Below are 22,691 nucleotides of genomic sequence, written 5' to 3'. Positions count from 1 at the left end.
CCTGAACCACATCATGTATTCAAATGAACTAAAAATACAGAGGGGAAAACCAAAGGAGAGTACTTTTTGTATTCTTAAGTATTTCCCTGCACTGATGTATGTTTACTGTTTTTAAATGCATTGATGTATGTTTTCTGTTTTTGCCTGACATTATTGGTTTTAATTGATAAATAATCCAAGATTGACATGAAGTGTATCTGTTCTGTTTGTCCAGGGTTTTGTGGAACAAAATGGCATTGCACTCTTATCAGAAACTTTCTCTTCCGCTGCATAGAAAGTTTCCGAGCAGCACGTGAAGGCAGCATAAGACTGCCACTCAGTCAGAAGTTCGCCCTGAAGTTCACGGCATGAAGTTTCCACACTGTGTCCACCAGGGGGCACAGCCCGGGGGAGACTCAATCCAAACCATCCACTCCGCCTGTGCTCGTACCATGAGCTGAATCTGTCCGGGACAGACCAGGGAAGATGGCGGCCACTGACCATTCCCGGTCCGAAGCTGCCAAACAGAGACGGCAGGATCAGCTGCAGCGATGGCTGGGCTCGGAGACGGACCAGACAGGAACGGAGGCCCGGGAAACTTTGGGCGGCTCTGGCACGCGGCGGGCCAAAGTCCGGTTCGCCCAAGGAGCTGTGTTTATGGCCGCCTGCTCTGCCGGAGACCGGGAGGAGGTAGCGGCGCTGCTCCGGCAGGGAGCTGACATTAACCACGCCAATATAGACGGACTGACAGCGCTTCATCAGGTAGGTTTAACGCTACTGTCTGCTTATATTGTATTCGTCTTTGTGGATATGATAATGAGCTAACGGCTGTTTCAAACGTTGACTGTCGCTCATATAACGGCAACAGCTCATCGGTTATCTCTTCATTATACGACCAGCAAAGAAGTAAGAACTTTTCCTGGAGTTAGGTTTTAAAAAGTAGTTAAGCATCATTTTATTTTACCATAAGTTAAACAGTAGTTACCAGAAGTTAGCTTTAACGAAATGTATCGTATTTTAAAGTAGGTGGTGGTTATTTTCAGTCCCTGTAGGAGTATTTGTGGTCGGAGAAAGGAGACAGTTTTTCAGCCTCTTGGTAGGCAGGGCCATCCGCATTGTTGTGTTAGTTTTGGACTTCTTTTACTGGCGCTCAATAAAGGGATATGAGGAAAGCTGCGAGCAGCAGGCACCCTAGAGCCTGTGGGATCATTTTTAAACTTGAAGAGACTGCAGTAGACAGACACAGGGCAGGTCTGAGTAAAGTAATAGGTCATGAATTCATGGAGTTTTTCATCATCTGATCTTTTGGCTGCGTTTCTCAAATGAAAGTAAAAAGAAAAGTTTATCTTTGAAATGTCATATTCGTAGAATAAGAGAAGGATCTGCCCCTCCTTAATTGCAATTTGAGGATTGTTGCTTTGCATGTCCCAAATAGGCTGCACTTCTTCTGAGCATGTCACAGTCTTAATGCAGCTCAGGCCTTTATGGACCCTCCCTCCTCTTGACTTCAGTCATAACACACAGGAGCAGTCTGGACTACATCACTGTCACACAGGCCCCTGGTGATGCAGTATTTCCTCTGTCTTTATACTACCGCGTGACACAAACACATTGCTGTCTCTTCTCATATGGTCAGCTCACAGCTGCAGAGGTTTAACTTTGATATCTAGGTGCATTAGTCGACATAAAAAGATGATATGCTTTTCATTTGCATGCCCACTGGAGCTACATTTTTAGCTCAGCAGGCCTGGGTGCTTCTGATGATGTCATGCTAAAAAGTGGTGTTTTCCCTCTTATTTTGAGACAATTATATGCATTTGATGAAGATGCCTTCTAATGAGCAGTTCAGAGGAGTAAGTGAGCATGTTTCTTGCTGGATGTTGGTACCCACGTGGGACTGTCACCCAGTGTGGTCCCTCTTCTGCGCTTCATCCCTTCCTCCCCTGTTGCTCATTGGCTGCCAGGCAACCAGAATTAAATATAGGCCCACACTCTCCAAACTTTCCATCCTCTCCATCCAAAACCCTTCTGTCTTCTCTACTATGCTCTTTCTCTCTGGCTCCTTTGTCCTCTTCAACCTATCTGCCTCTTTCTCCTTCCCTTTGCCAACTCCCCATGCTGGGGACTTCAGGGATTTCAGATGAAGACATGGAAAACATTCCTCAAACAGCATAAGCCGCTGTTGTCAGAGGCGATTTCCACAATGAGTCACTTGATGACCTAGTGAAGGAGTCTGCTGGGAGGCTGTGTGTGTGCACCCTCGTAACACGCAGGGTGCAAGAAGTGCCCTCTGTTCATTCATCCAGCTTGGAGTACCCACTTATTCAGAGGGCTCCCCCCTTCTTCTGCTGCCAGTGAAGGCTGCTTTTAACTCACAGAGACGTGTCTCTACAACGTTTTCACTACTAGCTGTATTTCAGTGTTTGAAAAATGACCTCCAGTGCTATTTGACTAATTATATCATATATTTTAAGGTATACTGAAGACTTATAGAAGCTTTAGTTGGTTAGACCCAAAGCAAAGCCTCTCAGAAGAAGTGACTGAAGACGGTCTGATGGACTCCATTCATTGCAGCTGTAGAAACCTGAGTGTGTTGCTGTGATGGTAATAAATGACTGGGTGCATGAGGTGGGGGGGGGGCAGACTGCCTCTGAGCTGATGTCATCCCATCAGATGCTGGTGTACAAATCAATTATAGAGCAAGTTCCCTGTTAAGACAGTATCATGTGTTTGTTAGACTGATGCAAATAGTTTTCATCACTGGAGTTTTTGTGTTTTGTTTTCAGTGTGGGAGCAATCTGCTGCTTCACACTGTTTTTTGCCTTGTTAGTGGCACAGGAAGTTAAACGCTCAGCCAAACCTAAATATCACCCTTCTGTTGGACAGCCACAGAATTTTGACAAGATATGCATGGTAACAAAAAGACAGTGAATCTTGTTTACTTTGATGCATCCATGTCATCTCTGTCTCTGTGTCCATGAGGTTGACTTTAAGGCTGTTCCTTTAAGTTAAATGTATCTTATTTCAAATTCTGTTTTTAGGATTTCAGGAGACGCTACCTTCATAGACTGTTCATGGTTCGATTGGTAATACAGATTGTGGCTTTACAAATGCAGAGCTGCTTAGTCGTACATAGGAAGCAGCAGTGGTGTACTCAGAGAGGGGGATGATCCCCGTCCCCCCACATGCCTTCATGTCTGAAAAAAGAAGCCACAGATGTGCCCTGTTGGATGCCTTTATAAAGGATAGAACGTTTTAAAAAGCCCTCATTGGTGTTTTTCCTGGGTGAATGACACATAAAAAGCTTTTGTAGATGTCCATCCAGTGCATCAAAACATGAGAGAGGCCATCTTGTTGTCCTCACAGTAGGGCTGGGCGATGTTCTTCAAAAATTAAATCTCAGTTTTTCAGATTAAAGTCTGATTCATGATTTTATTTTATTTTTTTCCTGTTACCCACAATTAAAGATACTTCAAAAATAGAATCGTTCATTGGATGCCAAAATAGGAGTGGGAGAAAAATCGAAAAATCAATATATCAGAATTTTTGTTTGACAATATTAAAATCGGGATTCTTCGTCAAAAAATCTTCTTTTTTTTTTCAAATTCAAATTCTTCATTTCAGTCTTTGTTTACAAACAAGATCGTAAAAAAGTTACCACTTTTCTCCAGCAGAGGTTATAGTCTGTAGACATCATCATTTGATTTTTTTCACATGGTCTGGTCTTAAAAAAGTAAGCTAAAAATTGCAAGTACTGAAGAATCCCAATTAAAATCGAATTGGCACCCCAAAAATTGTAGTAGAATTAAATCAATCAAAAAACTACTTTTGCTGAGTTAATTTCAACAAGAACACTTGCATGGGCACTGTATTGAAATAAAGGAATCTTTTTTCAAGAAAATAATGAAAAGTTAAATAAAACAGTAATGTATGAAAAATACAATTAATAAGAAAAATACAATTAATGCATTACAATGACTGAAAACAAAATGTAATTTTTTAACCATAAAAGTGCCAACACAAACCAGAAGAATAACAAAAACAGCACCATTATGTGACCGACTTTGCACTTTTGTGATTTAGGGACTGTCCAAGGGTAAGCTAGATGCACACAAGTGCCTAAACGAGACATTTCCCCCCTCTCAGGCTTATCAACAGGAAGTAATATAACTTCTATAGAGGTAGGAAATGTTCCTTTATGGACGTTTGCGTTATGTGCACTGCATTGAAATTGACAAAACAGAAGAAAAATGCAATGACTGCTTTAGAAAACATAAGCATGAAATCTTGTCACTAATATTTTCTCTTTTGTTGTCGAATGTCTTGCCAAGAAAACAAGTCTATCAACAGACTCTGGCTTGATGCATGCTCTGTGGCGTGTTACTCATAGACTGTATAAAAACTGTTACTATGTTCCCACCAGAACTGAAACCCATCGTAGAGGGCGCAGTTGTTGCAGTTATGGAGAGGTATTTTCAAGACTACTTATTTAGCCTCAGGAAGTTTGTATAACATATCTTTACCTTCGTAAAGGCCACTACGTCAGTAATGTCCTTCCATCCCTGTCTTGACTTGTCACATGGCATAGCCTTGGAAAACGCTGCAGCTGCACTTTGATGGGCTTTAGTGGAGTTTTTTTTTTCATGAAGCTAGCACCAGTGCTTGTAAGATGACGCCTCATACACTGCTCCCACTCTGCCAGGTGTCTTTTTTAAAAACTTTACACAACACATCAATCTGCTCTGTATCAGACCTAGCAAATCCTTTCCATGCCCATACCACGGAAGTTTTGTTACCCTATTTTGGAACAATATCGTCCTCAATTTCAGTCATTTTTGTCGGCTCCATCTCTCATGCGTATCCTGTGAGTGTTACCCTTCTGCACAAACGAATGTTGATTGCAGTCTGTTTACGATACAATGCTAGTCCTCATGTTGTGGTGACTGTGTGTATTACACACCCCGGGTCAAAATAGTGGAGAGCCGGGTAAACATTAAACTTGGTTTAAAGATTTTTTTTTTTTCATATCGATTGAAAAAGAAGAATCAAATTAATCGAAGTAATTCGGTATATGCCCAGCTCTACTTCACAGTGCATACAAGCAAGTGATGAAAAAAAAACATTGATTCACATGAGTTTTAGGATTTTTTGTTTAACAACATTTAAATCGGGATTCTTTGTAAAACCATTGTTATTTTTGTTTTTTTTTGTCAAATTTGAATCCTTCATTTGAGTCTTTGTTTATGAAGAAGAAAGTTACCGCTTTTCTCCAGCAGAGGGTAAAAATGTTTTTCTCTTACTAACATGATGTGGAGAAAATATGGCTCTTGATGTAGTCTGTAGACATCACCATCATTCAACTTTTTCCATGGTCTGGCATTAAAAAAGAGAATTGAAAACCAGAAATATTATAGAAATCGCAATTTAAATTGAATCGATATCCCAAAAATCATAAAAGAATCAAATTGGGAGAAAAGCATATCGTCCCAGCCTTAATACAAAGTATATAAGTGCCACCTGGATGCTCTTCCTGTGAATATAATGTTAACAAAGACAACGTTTTTTTTCCTTCACATGATTCCTTTTCCTCGATAATTGTAGATAATAATTTTAATAGATATTCTTTGGGATGTAGAGAATTAAGTGATAGATCTTCAAACTTCCCTTTGAAGATGGTAAGGGCCCCCAAACCCTCCCTCCTATTTACCCCGTGTTGTAAGGTTCAAAGGTTTTAAACACCATCATTATAAAGTCATTGTTACTGTCCAGGTTGCCGGCCTAATGTTTTTCCAGCCATGTATTCAAAAGGGAAAAACTGATATCAAACTGTAAAGAAGATAAAATGATCTCCAAACTGCTGCTAGAGGGGAATCTGTGTTGTCATGGCATACAGCGTGTCCCCTGACCTTCAAGCAGCCTGAGGATGCCACAGTGGAGCACTGTTCAGCAGAACACTGGCATCAGTTGATCCATTCCACTTTATGCTAAAAGCCCACAGAACAATTTACTTCTCTATATCTTAGATTCACTCTGTCTTCAGTCCTAATAAGGAAATTCAATTATGCCAACAAAGATGGCAAATTTTGGAAGAGCAAAATCTTCTCAGCATACGCACGTTAGCTCTCCTCTGCACGCACTTTTAATGCTAGCATTAACCCTCAGCTGAAAACTTGTAGTGTGGTTCTATCTCACATAATTTATCAATTTATCATCAATTTTTTTTCCCATTAAACCACAAACTGACCAGAAAATCAGAAATGTTTATTGTTGCTTCATCGTTTTGCTTATTTCTTATTCACATTACAGAAAACCCTGCTTTGAAGGGTATTTTCATTGATTGAAAAAAAATACTTATAGTTTTCAGAAATGTTAAAAAAATGCCTCCAATGAAAATAAATTAGTAGCTCCAGTTAACCTGGGACCAGTGCAGAGATCGGACTCAGCCTTTTTGTTTCAAGATGAACACTTATTTCGATAACAACTCCTTAACCTCTTTTTTTTTAAATCAAAGTAAAATAATCTTACCCCACAGGTAATGTTGTTGATTAAAGTTGAATAATTATACCGTCTTGACAGTGTACAGACTAGAGTAAACACAGATTCCACCCTTTCCTCTAAGGTTGTTTTGCATAACTGAAATTAAAGCAACCCATCACAACATAACACCATGGGGTCCTCATGGGATTCATCTTGGGACTTGTTTTGGCTCACTCTAGGATCTGAGCTAGACCTGGCCTGGGGAAACACAGCTAAATAGAGTTACTGTTTTACCCACTGTGCCAGAAAATGACTTATTTGGAAAGTACTCGAGGGCTCTTAGCAGCCCACTTAACAGAAAGTCATGGCATCAAGCAGACAGAGTGGTCATTGTTTTAGCCTCAGCACTTTAGCTGAATTCAGTAGGTTTTGAGAGTGACAACAGTTGTTCAAAAACAAACCAAATCAATGTGGGTGAAAGATGTTCACGACCATAGTGAAAGTAGACTCTGATGGCCGAGTGTTGTCTGCTTTATGTTTGTTAATGTGCGACTTGAGGGTCCTTGAAATGAACAATAAACACTTGTAAAGTTGTCTGTCATGTGGCTGCGTGTCCTCTGCAGGCCTGCATTGATGAAAATGCTGAGATGGTGCAGTTTCTAGTGGAGAGCGGGAGTGACGTCAACAGAGGAGACAACGAGGGCTGGACTCCTTTACATGCTGCAGCATCCTGCGGCTTCATCCAGATTGCTAAGTGAGTGTTAACGGTTACCACAGACACATCACCGTCACTTTAAATACGTTTCCCTTATTAGTACTGATTTCAGCTTTCTTTAATCCAATCAGACAGAGACTCCACAAAACATATTACAGCACAATTTCACAACAGTGAATACTCATTACACTAATATTTCTGATTCCATTTCCTGAATTTGTTTTGGTAGGTACCTGATAGAGCATGGTGCTCATGTTGGGGCAGTTAATAGTGAAGGAGAGCTTCCTCTTGATGTGGCCACTGAGGATGCCATGGAGAGACTTCTCAAAGCTGAGATCAAAAAACAAGGTAGGGATTCTCTTTGTACTAATAAAGTCAGCTCCAATTGAAAGTCTGGCGTTGCATGTTTTCCATTCTGTTGAGATATGATATCAAAAGCTTATACAAACTTCTCAAACTGTACTTCAACATTTGATATGTCTTAAACTGAATTTATCTTGCAAAGAATACTAAAAAAAGTTTTTGGCAAGTTAAATTTTTGCTACTAGGACTGCAAGTATGCAATAGGAAAAACAGAATGCAAAGACACAGAATTTGCAAAACTTGTATATTTTCCAGAGTGAAAAACTTGAGTAACAAATTTGCTTGTTTCTAAGTCGATTGAGAGTTTAAACTTTGCTGAATTTTAGTCATGCACGAGAAGTTATCCACCCGAAGTTGTTGTTGTTGGTTTTTTTTTTTTTCAGTTTTTGTGCATTCTTTTTTCAAAGAGGACAGAACAGTGGCTAAAGCAGGATAAGCAGGGAAAGTGACTGCAGATTAAACCTAGACCACCTGAGCAAGGATGGCCTCATTGGGTGTGCAAACTAACCACTGGGCCATACTTGCACCTGTCCAATGCCATTTTAAAAAGAAAATATGTTTAAATTTATTTTTACACTCTTTTGTAAAAGAGCCCAACAAATCATTGCTTTGAACTTCTTTTAGATATTTTTTAATTTATCTTCTTTACTTAAATAAAGAAAACCAAATGAACAGTTCTCCCAAATTTCTAATCCTCAAGCTAGCCTGAGCACAGCCTACTGTAGGTGTAACTATTTACAGTGAAAATGAGACCCACAAGCAAAAGAGGAACAGGCACTCTATGGTTAAAATGTGCAGTAGTTAGTTTTCATCCGAGCGTTCTCTCCAGGAGAGTTTACTGAATCAAAAATTGAAAGTCATACCTGAAGTAAGGATTTTTGCATTGGTTTTAGCTGTACATGCTCAAATGATCCTGGGTTTAAACTAATGTGAGTAATCAAACAAATATTTTCATTTTTTTTGTCCAGCACACCTTGAACAGTCAAAGTTACATCACTTATTCTAACTGTTTAATTAAATTTAATTTATCAGGATTTAATCCATGCAGCTGTCTGAGCTGAATATTAGAACAGAGCTGAGACCTGAAGGGTTTACATTTTAACTGTTATGTTTTTAGACACCTTGCATGTAAAAGTAGGATTTATGTCCAATAAAAAAGCACTGACTACATGTATACATATCAATGTTTACATTTGTCTGCACACTGAAGAAGCATCAGAGTAAAGGCTCTTCTGTTTTATGTCTCAAGCTGGCACTGTCTGTAACTCACAACACAGGGGATTAAACACTGAATTTAACAGCAGCCCGCAATGCATGGAGGTGACTTCTCTAATGAAGGATATATTAATGGGAGAGGGTGTTTGATAGCACCATGGACAGTTAAGTTGCTTCTTCTTCTTTGAACTTAATATAAAGTAAGGTTTGTTAGAAATACCATGTGCATGATTGAATCATTAAAGAGGGGGTATTATGGTTTTCTGTATTTTAAAGTTTGATACGAAATAACAATGCTTGATGTTCATGTTGTACTAAACGTGAGTAGTTTTTCAATTTACTACCTATTCATATGTTGTAGAAATCCCTGAATCTGTCTGTAGGTGGTTCTTAATACAACACAAGATCTTTTGCTGACATGATGACATCATCGCATTTGGATCACCTACCTGGTTCATGACAAGTTGAAAGGGCAGGGGCTCTAACACTAAGGTCTGCCCCTAACAGGCCCTCAGAGGACTGGCCAATCAGAAGGAAGGGGGTTTGTGGTACAAAAAAACAACAACACAGTACCTTCTCTTTAAAGACAAACTACTTAGTGTGTGAGTCTTCTTGTTTGTCACAAAGGTCAGGCACCAACATGAGATTTAAAGTCCGGACCTAATCAAAATGGGATGATTTACAAAAAGCAATGTATAGAATTAATTTCAAAGCCTTTTTACTTGATACATGTAAGAACTTACAGCAAGAACCAACTTTAATATTTCTAGTTTTTAAAAGATCTTTTACAGTACAACCGAGATTGTAAAATTGTTTAATCAGGCAGCAGTCACTCTTCCACTCCATGGCATTCCTTAACCCTCCCTTCCTACAATGCCCATTCCTCTTCAGCTGTCCCATCTAAGAAAGGTCAAAATGCCAAAACAAAATAAATTAAACTGCACAAGTCAAATACAGAAAATCTTATGTAGGTACTTTGATGTAATTATTATGTATTTAAAGTCCTGAGTAAATGTAGAAATGTGTAGCATTTATACTTCCTTCCTTTATTTTTCTGCTTATAAGAAGCAGTCATGCTTGGAGTGCTCTAGGCTGACAGAAGTAGATCAAGAATTGAGGGCAGAGTCACTGTGTACCTCATGTTCTGTGACCTTCATAGTTTAATTCCACTCTGTGGCTCCAGGCTTTTATCTTTATCCTTCTCAAATACCCCTATTTTCAGATCCATAATGAGTCTAAACTCATGAACGACACATTTAGCATGGTGAAAATCCCCAAAAGAAAGCTATAAAATTGAAGATTACAACGTGTTTGAGAATGAACTAAGATGGTATTCTGTTTTTGTCCATTTAAAGTCAGAGCTATATTGTCAGACCCTGTCATTTGTTCTTAATTTCAGGGATAGACATGGACAAGGCCAGAAAGGAGGAGGAGAGGGTCATGCTCCGGGATGCCGAGGCAGTGCTGGCAGGAGGCGGCACTCTCACACCTCACCCAAACACCAAGGCAACAGCTCTGCACGTTGCTGCTGCCAAAGGCTACATTGAAGTTCTGAAGTGAGTTGTTAGTTTTCGTCTTATTTGGTTAACACATCAAATTTAAGTCACACAGCTTGTATTCATTACCTTTTCCTTCTCTCCCCCTCTTGATCATGACCCTCTTCTCCTGCTAACCTTGGTCAGGGTGCTGCTGCAGTGTGAGGTGGATGTGGACAGCAGAGACATAGACGGGTGGACGCCTTTGCACGCAGCAGCTCACTGGGGACAAGAGGAGGTGTGCACCCTGCTTGCTGACAACATGTGCGACATGGGTGCTGTTAACAACGTGGTGAGTGCTAACAACCTTCTAACAGCCCCAGTGATTAAACTCATCTAGCCCTGTCTTATGATGCTGTGTGGATGTCCTTGTAGGGCCAAACCCCTCTAGATGTTGCAGATGAGAACCTCGTGGACTCTCTGGAGGAGCTGCAGAAGAAACAGAATGCTGTGAGTCCCTGACTGTCTTGCTCCGTTAGATAAACCTGATATGATTGATGGCATTACAGCGCTGAATGTTCTCTGTGTTTATGACTGTTTATATTCCTCTTCAGTTACGCAGCGAGAAAGAGAAACAGACTCCTGTTATTGAGACCAGCCCGCAAATCTCCATGGCACCAGTTCGCACACGCAGGTCAGTGCCAGTGTGTTGGTGTATTGGGCACGGGTTTGTGTGTTCTTGGGCACCCTGCTATGCTGTTCCTCAGCTGGATCCCAGTAGTCCCAGTACCAGTAGTCTGCATGACATGATGTTTACTGCTCCAGCATTCCTTGAGCTATGTTACCTCTCTCTGCTGACATGACATGGAGTAGATGTAGCAGTCTGAATTAGCCTGTGTCCTTGATTTAAACTGTGACTGCTTTTACCATGTCATGTTTACTCACTGGAGGAATGAAGAAAAAAGTTGTACGCTCTATAAGGAGAACTGAAGTCCAGCTTGGTCTTAATAACTGACTGTAAAAACAAGGAAGTTTTTTGTTTTGTTTTTCTCTTTTTTTGTTGTGCAGACATTGAAAAAAAGGAAATTAATAATAATTGTTAAAAAAACAGAGAAGCAGTCCCTGTGACGTCACACATTGGCTTCTGAAGAGGCATTATGAAGCCCAACAGTTGTAGTTGCCATACTGAAAAGCAGCTAATTGATAAACTGTTGAAGAGGAAGAGTTGTACTACAGATAGGGTTTAACAAACCACCAGTCATCAAAAACTAGTGTCACACAGGCAGCGTGTCTTCTTCCTAACCCAACCCTGTGAGTTTGACACAGTAAAAAGTTGTAAGTGTGGCTACAGCTATTGTAAGCCAGAGCACACAGCCAGCCAGCAGTCTGTTGCTATCATACATGAGCAAAAAAACAACCACTACAAGGAAAATAATGACATCTATTGCTCTCTATGACTACCTGTTTCCATAGTTGAAGATATAGGAAATCCAGAAATCTGATCCATCACCTGAGCTGAAGACACTTAGTACTAAATACACTTTATTTTTGGAATGTTCAATTGTCAGATATTTAGTGTTGGATCAAGACACACGCAATGACAAATATTTGTATCACGAGGTCAGAGTCTTCCCCAAATTAGCTATCAGGATCATCTGAGGACACTTAATAATCTGTGCCCCACCCCAAAAATTAACTCCCTAGTGGCAGTTGTCTCCATGAAAAATAAGACAGAGACCAAGGGGCTACAACTGCTTGAGGCTGGCTGCAAAAAGACCAGAAACCACCAAGCTGAAATAATAGACTTTTACTGCATTAAAAAAATATTTACAGCCTGGTTCAAAAACAGCTTGGGTCTGAATCTCTTATTTCTCTATGGGCGCAAACTGTACCATAGGTGAATATATCTAACTTAGCGGTTTAGAATATATTAAGATCAAGAGTTCTTCCAATCAGAAGCACAGCTCAGCTCATGTGAGCAGCATATTCAATATGGCCCCTGCCAAAGATTGGCGTCATTACTCTATTCAGGAAGAGACGGGTAACGCTGCAGAGACTGTCCATATATTACACAGTGTATGGTAGAGACAAAGTCTGTTTTTTTAAACCAGGTTGTAAACTTGTCTGGTACTGCATTGCAAAAACTGAGCTTTTGTGACTTAATTTGTTGTCAGAATTGTCTCATTTGGCTTAATATGAGCCACAGTCACCTAACAAGTCCAAGATATGAAAAGACATAAATAACGCCTGATTTGCTCACCAAGAGTAGAAAAAATGCCAGTGGCCACACAATGCTTTTTGTACTGAAAATAAGACACAAAAACCTGCCTAAGATTTTAGGTTTTTGCTGTGTGCTTTCAAAATTCTCATTCTTCCATAAGGTCTGATGATAATTCCTTGGCTTTTGGAGCCAGCCTCAAGTGGACAGTTGAGCAACAGCAGTTTTGGAGATCTTGGCTTCGTTTTCTTTTACCAGGGGTCGGCTCTTTGTTTTAATGGACACTTTGACCAGAAAGGAGAGGAAGGGCCTTATAATAAAACATGCTTTACAAAAGCAACCATCGTAGAGGGGTCATTTAGGAGAGTGGAAATAAAGCATTGTCCTATGTGTCAATGGCTGTGTTGTGTGTGATAAATGTAAACAAAGGCTTTATATCACCTCGCTGGACAACTACTTCATTGGCAGTAAAATAAAAAATCAGTTTAAGTTCTGCATCTAATGGAGTACAGCATGTACGTGGAGTATGTATTAGTAGGCTACATAAGGTGTGCAGTCTCTAATGATGGGGTAATAAGTACTGATGATGAAAGCACACGTAAAGACAGGTAGAAGTGGCTACTAGATGAATGCTGATGAGTGAAAGGATAGCAGTGCCACACATGACATCACAGAGAGTGACCCCTTGTTCCACTCACACTGTGCTGATTGGTGCATGCTCCCTCTAATCGGCTGCACGTGGAATGATTACCCTCACTGATCAGCTCCCTGCATGCCACCTGTCCTATCACCCCACCTTGGCCCCGCCCCTGCAGGACTTCTATCTCTCGTATGAGCAGCAAGGAGAAGATCTGCCTCCACGAGCGAGAGAAGCACCCGCCTCCCGCCCTGCCGAGCAGTCCAGCTGAGGAGGAGGAGGAGGAAGTCCAGACGGGACAGACTCAGAACCAAGGGAAGGCCTCCAGCAGCTCCAGCTCAGAGGAGGAGAGCGAATCAGAGAGTGATGCTGAGTCTGGTGAGAAAACACAATGGTTTTGTGGTTTGACCTACTAGATTCAATGACTTCTTTGAATGATGTCAATTTTTATTTATACATTACTGCAGAAAAAGCGAAAAACAGAGAGATTATAAACAACTTGAACAACAAGCGGAACTCAAGCAGCCTGCTTTCTACCTCCATGTCAACAAGTACTCCTACAAGCCAATCAAAAAAGGTAAGAAATAAAGAAAAGACTGGAAAATAAATGAAATACATCACACAGTGTGATCATAGAGTGTGTGTTTAATTGATAATGATGCATAACAACTGTTTGACTCTTAAGCAGGATCAGAGCAAGCCCCCAGCCACAGAGGCCCCTGCTCCAGGCTCCTGGAGAACCTCCCTGAGGAAAGCAGGCAGCTCAGTGACTCTAGGCTCAGCTGGTTTGTCTGACTCCACCCAAGACACCAACAGACCTGCAGAAACTGTTTTAGGCATGACCCGCTCTGCCTCCAGCCCTCGCCTCAGCTCTGAAACCGACACTAAGGTCTGCATCCTCAGCGTGCAAATGATTCAAAGATTTATACACACTAAAGAACAGTCACTAATTTGAAAATGTAACATGACCGACTGGATAAAAGGCTTCTTCAAAGGCTCACATGAAAGAAAACTCTTGTGTCCTCAGGAGCCCAGGCTTGCTCGAGTGCCACCCATCCCAACACGGAGGCTCTTCAGTATACCTGACAGCAGCCCTGACAACTCCAACAGGTGGGGCTGTGCTCTCATGTGCTCCCACGCTTGTGAAACCAGAATCTTGTTTTTCTGAGTCACTGCATATGTGCCCTTGTCACCCTGTCTCTCCCTCTCAGCTGGCTGAGCCGTAGCTCCTCTTACACCCGGCGCCTCCATAGTCAATCAGGGAATGATCTCACTAGTTCCACCCCCTCTTTGCTTCACAGGTCAGTCCTGCTGCCCCCTGCACGTCTTGTATTTGTTTGCTCTCCTGCTTGTGTGGGATTGTTGTTGCTGTGTCACTCCCTTGAGCAGTGTATGCTAATATGTGTGTGAGACTGTGAAAGATGCTTTTGTGTTTCCAATGGGATTTGTCTCACCAGCTCATCTTATGGACGGAGACTGGATGACCCCACTGTAACCTCAGCCAGCACAGGGACGAGCTTGGCCGGACTCAGCCGCCTTAACAGTGTCATAGCTCAGAGGTATTATACTTCCAGACTTAGAGGTAACTCTCCCCAGTTTTCTGCAGTGTCTATAATCCATCTCTTGCCTCTGTCCTTTAGGAATCCTCAGGAACAGCTGGAGAAGAAGAATCAGTCTACCGTTACCACCTCCAACACAAGCTCCACCACAGGGGATCAGGAGACCAAGCAGAGGCGCAAGTGAGGCTTCTGTCTGCATGTGCCAACGGTAAAGGCTTTCATGTCTGTAAATCATGATCCTTACTATGTGTGTGACTCGTGCAGGTCGTATTTGACACCAGTGCGTGATGAGGAGGCAGAGGCACAAAGGAAGGCTCGCTCAAGACATGCACGGCAATCCCGCCGATCTACCCAGGTACAAAAACAGCATGTACAGTTATAAACTTTAAAAGTATTATGTGTCTGTGTGGTTAACGAGCTATTATTTCTTTGTCTCATCAAGGGTGTGACCCTGACAGACCTGCAGGAGGCTGAGAAAACCATGAAGACAGACAACAAAGGAAGAGAGAAGAAGGAGGAGGAGGAGAGGGAGAAGGAGAAGGAGGTCAAACAGAAGAAGGCAGATGAGGGGGTGAGCACCATAATTCAGAGTTATTGGCCTGCTCTTGCATAATGTCCTGTGACATCACGGAGTGTGTTTTTCTATGTTTACAGGAAGTGAGCTGGAGGAGTCGGATTGCCAGTCTACAGAAGTCTGACCTGCTGGGCCTCACACAGCCCACTGGCACTGCACGGCCTCTGACGTCTGACAGAAGAGGTAACACTTCCTCTTTCCAGAGAAAACATAGAGCTTTTAAAGTGCAGACATGTTTGATTATCTCTCAACAACTGCTGCCGTCTGGCTTCGTTCCAGATGTCGAGGCCTGCACTGGGGAGAGTGAGACAGAGCGATGGGCAAGGGAGCGCAGGGAGAGAAGGCAAGCCAGAGCCAGAAGAAAGGCTCAAAGGACTGGGGAGGTAGATCACTGCAAAGAGGATAAATAAAACATTCAAGGCCTGAGAGACGAGTTCAAGAGTGTGTAAGAGCATGTTGTCCTGTGTGTATCATCTGCAGAGTGATGATAATGATCCTAGCGGAGAGGAAGAGTTCTCAGGCACTGTGCTGGATCAACAGGTGTGTTCATGTGTGTTTTTGTTATCGCCTCAGTGGATTGTGACTTTAGACACCAGACAAACTTGTTTGTTTTCTCTTATTTACAGAGTGACCAACACCTGAGCTCCAGGTATGATTCTGTCTTTGATCTGTTTGATTCCTTCATTGCAGAAGTACAATCTCTTAGATAGCTCTGACCTCTGCTTTACTGCTCAGGTTGGCTGTTTCCTGTAATGACTTCACGCAGGGAGGAAGTTCTGACAGCAAGGACTTTAAGAAGGTGAGTAAAACTGGTGGCACTCTGGGAAAACATTGTGCATTTGAAAACTGTTTTTATTTAACTACTGCTGCTATTGTGTATGTATCTGTCAGTTATTTGAAGAGGTGTCCAGAGAAAACAGTCAGCTCCAGTCTCAGCTGCAGGATACCCAAAGGATCGTCAGTCAGACCAGGTTGGACCTGGATAAGGCCACACAGGTGATGACGCAGACACATACACACAGATATAAATAGGAAACCTTTTTGCTAACCACTTCTTTAGATTTGACCGGGATCTTCTGATTTTGGAGGATAGTATTCAGATAAGGCAGCTTTCACGTTTTATACTCTTGACCAAAAACTTGTCAAACATTTTTTTGTCCCATCATGCCTTAATTATCACTTGGCATTTGGTGTTGTTTGAGTGTTTTATTTCAAAAGACCTTTCTGTACACAGAGGTGTGCACATCTGAACAAACTGCTGTAGCCATGATGCTAATGATGTTTATTTGTCGTATACCACAGCGACAGGAGCGCTTCACTGACTGCTCAGCCTTGTTAGAGCTGGAGAGAAAGGTAAGCCAACCCTCCTGATGGACCCACATGTTTTGGGGGATTTTTTTGGCTTCAACTGCCTCACTTCTGCCACCCCTGCTGTTTGTTGACACTCTCTCCTCCCTTCTCCCCCACTCGGACCACTCTCACCTGTTTTCACTGAAACCTCTGTGGCTCCTCTCTCCTCCACTTTCTCTTTTGCTCGACACTTTGCCCTGGCATCAGGACCGGAGGATGTTGGAGCGGCGGATGGCAGAGCTGGAGGAGGAGCTAAAGGTGAGGAGAATCATGGCCACACGGACTCTGCATGCTGCTGCTTGTTAAGCTCAGCTTTAGCTTGTGCAGGCCAATGTTGGTGTGGAGCTGTTTTATTTAGCACAGTATTTTCAAGGGGTGGGACAACTTTCCTTTATCACGTGTGATCATTAATTATGTTGTTTTTCACATTGATGGCAGTTCAAAAAACTACTTCACACAGGAATTGTTGCCCAACTGATCGCTGTGCTCTCATAACCTTTGGTATGTAATGACACAATGACTTCAGCAATGCAGAAACAAATGGAAAAGGTTTTTTTTCTTGTGCTGCTGGGAGTATTATTTATTATAGATTACTTGCTGGGAGTTAGATTATGACATGGCCAGCATTTATTCTTAGGTTACAAGACTTTTTTAAAATAAGTGTTGTTTGACCCTCTCTGATGTCTGTATGCGAACAATCTACTAGGGATGGGTACCTTTCACATTTGAAATGATACAGTGCTGATGCCCAGTACCTGGCAAATCGGTACTCAACGGTACCAATTTCCAGTACTTTTTTGTGTTCATGTGGTAAAAGATATCAATTTAATAAAATGTAATAATAATAAAATGGAAAGTTTCTTTGATTTAACATATTCATTCTTCTATAACCTTCCAATGCTGCATTCATGTCCAGCATGGAAAATCGCCCACTCTTCCACTCTCTTGCAGTCACAAGAATGTGTTTAGGTACCTCAACATGGTACCTTTCGATTTTACATGAACTGGTACACGGTACTTTTGACAGAATTTTGTCAGTACTGGCAAAAGTACCTTATTTGGTTCCCATCCCTACAATCTATTCATTCTTAATTTTTGGTTAAATTGTGTATTTTTTTAGCCTTCTAACTTTTTTCAACATCTATTTAAAGTATCAGACAACAAAATATTTGAGACGTTGAATGGAAATAAGACAACTGTCCAAATTATTTTGCACACTGTAAAAATGTGACATTCGTTTCCATTCGTAATCAGTCTTTATGCTAACTTGCTAGCAGTTTTATAAGGGTACCATGCACACATGTGAAAGAACAGTTAATCTGCTTGGTCAGCTCTGAGCAAAGAAGCTACTTCAAACATACATATTTTTATTATTTCATTTAAAGAAGCTGCAACAGAAAAAAACAAATCTGTGTTAAAGCTTATATTAACAAATTCTGCCACACAGGCGTTTCAGCTTTTTCTTCAAGCCTTCATAATAAACAAAAATGTATATATCCTTTTCATACAATGTTACGGTCACAGCTCACATACTTCCATTTGTCCCTTACGTTGGCTTTAGTGTTATCCAACACATCCAGAAGCAGGGGGGTTGGGCAGACGAGAGTCAGAGGTTTATGACAACAACAAACTCCAAACAAACATGACAACTGTGGAAGAGTTATTGCGCGTGTGGCTTTTGCATAAAAGGGAAAATGGAGACAGCGCTATATGAGGCAATTGTTGGTGAGGCAGTTAAATACATCACCAAAGTTCCGCCATTGGTGTTTCTTCTTGGTGTCTCACTAGAGCTACATATCAGGTAGTGGCTGCAACACTGCCCCACAGTTTATGGCAGTACTGCTCCGTTTGACCCATATCTGTACACTCTATGAAAATATGCAGAGATACGGATGAAATAAACACAGAGCACAGACAGAAAGCCTCTGTCCATATCCTTATTGAACATAGAGCATAAATGGGCCTTAAGATGTATTAAAGTCAATGAATTGATGTAATGCTACATACAGCTGGAGCACTTAGTTAGTAGTAGTTTCTTGATATAGTTAATGTTGACTCAGTGCCAGACCTCAAAAGATAAAAATGACCCATCATTTTTTTATCACTAGTGCGCCTGGGAGCAAACATTTTCTGATCTCAGCATCCAATATTTCATGAAATAGTCAAATAAAACACATGAAATGTCTTTGTTTGTTTTAACATGAGCTTTTTCTCCCCTTCAAGGTTCTGGTTGACCTGAGAGCAGACAACCAGCGTCTTAAAGATGAAAATGGAGCACTGATCCGTGTCATCAGCAAACTCTCCAAATAGACTGTGAGAGCGAAAGACATCAAGAGTAGGGAACCACCCCCTCCCTTTTTTCACCCATCCATCCATCCAACCATCCATCCATCTATCCACCCATCCATCCATCCTACCACACATTCCTCTAAGTGCCAAAGAGCAAGAGAGGAGGAGAGCAGCAGCAGACTGCTCTGCATGTACTTGAGCATAGCAGCTTGACTTGGATTGTGACGCCTCTCTGTGAACAGCTGCAGAGGCTTTTGTGTGCCTTCATGCCCATTTTGTCACTGTAAGACCGATTGCATAAACGCCTGTGATGTTTGGTTGGAGGCCCCCAACAGCAACAACACGAGACTTGACAGCAGCCAGCCTCCCCTCGGCTGGTGCAGCACACAAAGCAAAATCTATGAACTTCAACTGTGCATCAGGGGGACTCGAAACATGCACACACACATTCCCAGGCGTGCATCACACACTTCCTTGATGCACATTCCACAAGCGCACAAGGCAGCTTGGGCCTTGAAGCTCCCACTTTACATCGTATTTATTTTATTTGAATACACTCACGTCACATTATTCACAAATTTAACCCCACATACAGTTCAGATCCTTGAAGTCGTCAAACAGGTTTTAAAAATCTGTGTAAAAAAAAAGAAAAAGCATTACCTTCAAGACGACAGGGGAAGTCCATGAAGCTGTTGGGTTGTTTTGTTTCCACATGCAAGTGTTTGAACCCACCTACCTCTCCACCTATGCACCTCCCCCACATTTATACTTTTGTGACAACAGACACTCCATGCTCTTAAAGAAAAAAAAAATCATGACCACAGAACCAGGTCAGTCGACCGCAGCACTTTACTCTTTGCAAAGCAATAAAAGATCTGCGAGGCTCTGTCCATCCTCCAGACTACCTATAGCTAAAGGTCAAAGGTCATTGCACAAATATAGAAGTTGCTGTTCTGTGGAAGCCTATCATGCTATGAATGGTTTTAATTATCACCATTGAAAAAGAAATTATTTTCATAGTTTGTCAATTCCTCTCTGACAAGGGAGCATGGTTATGTATATTATATTTGTATAAATATTAGTCTTGAATAATAGCCTTTTTGAAGTTCAATTCCACGTAGCCTTTCTTCACATGTTTTTTTTTTTTTTAATATATTGAATGGATGTCTGCACCCTAATAAAAAAGTGTGTTTATAGCAACTGCCTGCTTATTATGTAGTGACATTGATTTTATTTAAGAATATAACTCTCTGACAGGCTGTATACTAACATCTTACCCATCCACTACACTGAATCTTACCTCCTGGCGTCTTTATTATGTGCACTTTAAAAAGTGTTTGCTCTTAGCTGCTTTAGCTGCATTGAACTTGTATCATCCTTTTCTGGTAGCCAGATGTCCTACATCATCCGTATGGGGAAAAAAAAGAGGAGCCGAACAGCTGCAACATTGCTACACTCGCACACAGTGAGTGTAATGGAGGAAACAAAGCATTACAGATGTATTTCCAGTATGTTTGGACTGTTACATTAATCTTCTGCTGCTCCCAGGTGGACCATGCATCATGAGTGACTTTACTGACACGGTATAAGTGTCATTGCTTCTGCTCAGTAGACGTCTGGTTGAAGCTGTGAGAGTCCTGAGGTCTTCGGGGCACTAAAGTGTAGTTAACAGTAGACATCCATCTGTTTGTCTCATCTGAGAGCACAGACATGGACCACTGTTCTGCAGGGGAGAAGAACTGACAACAAGCTGAGCTCCTAATAAGGAAGGGCAGGCTGGCCAAGGCTCTCTCTCTGTAAATATCCCTTAGGTCTGAGAAAGACAGGCGAAGGGAGCTGGGGAGGAAGAGGGAAGCGGATGGATTTCAGCCTTATATGGACAAAGCACTGCTTTTCCCAGGGTTTGTGGCTCTGACCCCCGGCATGATGCCAGATGATACACAAACAGCCCCACAGCGCCACCAAGTGACACAACAAACTCATTGCTAAAGCTGAGAGGAGAGTGTTGATGAAAAAGTATGTTCAGTCTGATACCACCTCTTTTAGATGTTTGTCCCCTTGCCATCACTTAGGGACAGTGATAGGACAGTGAATAGCTTGGGTAGATTGGACAAGAGAGAGGAGATGATGAGGGCACAGGCACAAGGGTTGTTTGTTTTAACAAGTGAACACCCAAGTGTTATAATCATGGAGGTCCATTAAGACAGCTCCAGGCTGCCAGAGTTACTTTGTACCTTGGGGTATTTCCATGTTGTTGAAATGCAAAACTTTATCAACTGTTTGTGGATGCCACTGGGCTACACAGATAACTTTCAAATGTTGCTGCTAGTGACAAAATCAGCCCTAACTAAACCCCTGTTATTTTCATTCTTACACCACTTAACAAAAACAAAATTAAGGAAAATGTCAGTAACAAACAAAAAAATGAATGATACCAGAGTCAAACAAAGGATAATTGCATGTTATAATGAGGAGGTCTGATCCATAATTTCCATCAGGTTATAAGTGAGGTAACGGTAAAAAGGCCAAATACAATCAATAAATAGTTGAGTCAAATGATGACACAGTTTTTCTTGTAGATGTTAGGATGAAGTGTAAACACTTTGTAAGTAACTTTTAAAGTATCTTTATGGTCTCAGTCTCATCCTGATGTGTTTTCTTGAACCAACTGGAACATCCATGTGTTGACAGGAAGATTTATGAGAACTTGGAAGGAAACCTATGGTACTAAATTCTACAGTAAGTACACCAAGCACAAGTACTTTGGGTTTTATTATTAGGTAAAGGTACAAATCAACCTTTCAAAATGTATCTCAGGCTGTAAACATGTTCTAACGGGGCTCATTTATCTCTAATGTTGTGCAAAGAGTTTGAATCTCTGTTATAAAATTACACTACTGTGCTCTTGATTTACTTATTCCTGTAAGGAAACAAACCAAAAAAAGTACAAAATCTAAAGTTTTAAAGCACAAGATACAGTGAATATCTGAAGCAACAGTGCCCATATTTAAGGTGTAAGAAGAAACATTTTAAATCAGATAACAAAAAGCTATTAGTGGCATGAAACCAATTCCAGGCCGACACTATTGTTGATCACTGCAGTGCAAGAACTGAAATCTGTGTTTATGTCCCATTTCTAGTTTTTTGTTTGTTTTTTGTTGTTGTTTATCTTGGTTTTTTTTGTACGTGTTTTAGTAGACTGAATATAAGCCTCATGCTTTGACAAAGCCAGAAAATGTCTGACCCAAAGACTATATATATATATATATATATATATATATATAAATATATATATATATATATATATATATATATATATATATATATATATATATATATATATATATATATATATATATATATATATAAATATATAAATATATATATATATATATATATATATATATATATATATATATATATATATATAAATATACATATACATATATATATATATATATATATATATATATATATATATATATATATATATATATATATATATATATATATATATATATATATATATATATATATATATATATATATATATATATATATATATAGATGGATAGATTTCAGTTTTTGTTTTTTTTTGCCTTTTAGTATATCTTTGAATAAAGCATTAACTGGTATTGTCAGTGAATGGGTAAGTGCCATGTTATAATTTTTTTGCAACGTGCATTATTAACAAAGTGTGCTTTTTCAATGCCTTTTTTTTTCACACTAAAACTGAAAATAAAAACGTACAACAAATGTCTGCTTTAGGACAAAAAATGACCATTAAGTTCTTGGTAAAAAATTAAAGATCAATCACACAAAAAAATGACAGTAAATAAT

General features: G+C 40.6%; 1 protein-coding gene across 4 annotated transcripts; it reads left to right on the top strand.

Moving 5' to 3' along the window:
• The first annotated feature begins 363 nt into the window (after positions 1 to 363).
• On the top strand, positions 364 to 22,051 carry LOC141796373 (protein phosphatase 1 regulatory subunit 12A). 4 transcript variants are annotated; one of them, XM_074677437.1, is made up of 25 exons: positions 364 to 741; positions 7,080 to 7,210; positions 7,401 to 7,519; positions 10,149 to 10,305; positions 10,432 to 10,576; positions 10,660 to 10,734; positions 10,839 to 10,918; positions 13,282 to 13,457; positions 13,547 to 13,656; positions 13,765 to 13,968; positions 14,107 to 14,189; positions 14,291 to 14,380; positions 14,537 to 14,638; positions 14,720 to 14,818; positions 14,903 to 14,993; positions 15,081 to 15,209; positions 15,293 to 15,395; positions 15,492 to 15,595; positions 15,693 to 15,752; positions 15,839 to 15,861; positions 15,948 to 16,011; positions 16,104 to 16,208; positions 16,515 to 16,565; positions 16,770 to 16,820; positions 18,786 to 22,050. In XM_074677437.1, the coding sequence occupies exons 1-25, from the start codon at positions 466 to 468 to the stop codon at positions 18,870 to 18,872; spliced, it is 2,715 nt and encodes a 904-aa protein (XP_074533538.1). In that variant the 5' UTR covers positions 364 to 465; the 3' UTR covers positions 18,873 to 22,050. The 4 variants fall into 4 exon arrangements, with proteins under 4 accessions (XP_074533538.1, XP_074533537.1, XP_074533536.1 ...); XM_074677436.1 differs by having other exon boundaries at positions 13,258 to 13,457; positions 13,768 to 13,968; positions 18,786 to 22,049; XM_074677435.1 differs by having other exon boundaries at positions 13,258 to 13,457; positions 18,786 to 22,049.
• The last annotated feature ends 640 nt before the right edge of the window (positions 22,052 to 22,691 follow it).

This window comes from Halichoeres trimaculatus, unplaced genomic scaffold (assembly GCF_033239565.1).
Source record: "Halichoeres trimaculatus isolate MK-OKI-2021-1 unplaced genomic scaffold, fHalTri1.1 fHalTri1_scaffold_10, whole genome shotgun sequence".
In the NCBI taxonomy this organism is placed as follows: domain Eukaryota; kingdom Metazoa; phylum Chordata; class Actinopteri; order Labriformes; family Labridae; genus Halichoeres; species Halichoeres trimaculatus.
Note: the sequence above shows the minus strand (reverse complement) of the source record. Positions and strands in the feature narration are given on the sequence as shown.

Excerpts from the sequence above, each read along its gene's own strand:
- LOC141796373 (XM_074677435.1), top strand. The coding sequence starts at position 466 with ATGGCGGCCACTGACCATTCCCGGTCCGAAGCTGCCAAACAGAGACGG. Across the intron at positions 13,657-13,764 it reads CTACAAGCCAATCAAAAAAG|CAGGATCAGAGCAAGCCCCC; the intron begins GTAAGAAATAAA and ends TTGACTCTTAAG. Across the intron at positions 15,396-15,491 it reads TCTGACGTCTGACAGAAGAG|ATGTCGAGGCCTGCACTGGG; the intron begins GTAACACTTCCT and ends GCTTCGTTCCAG.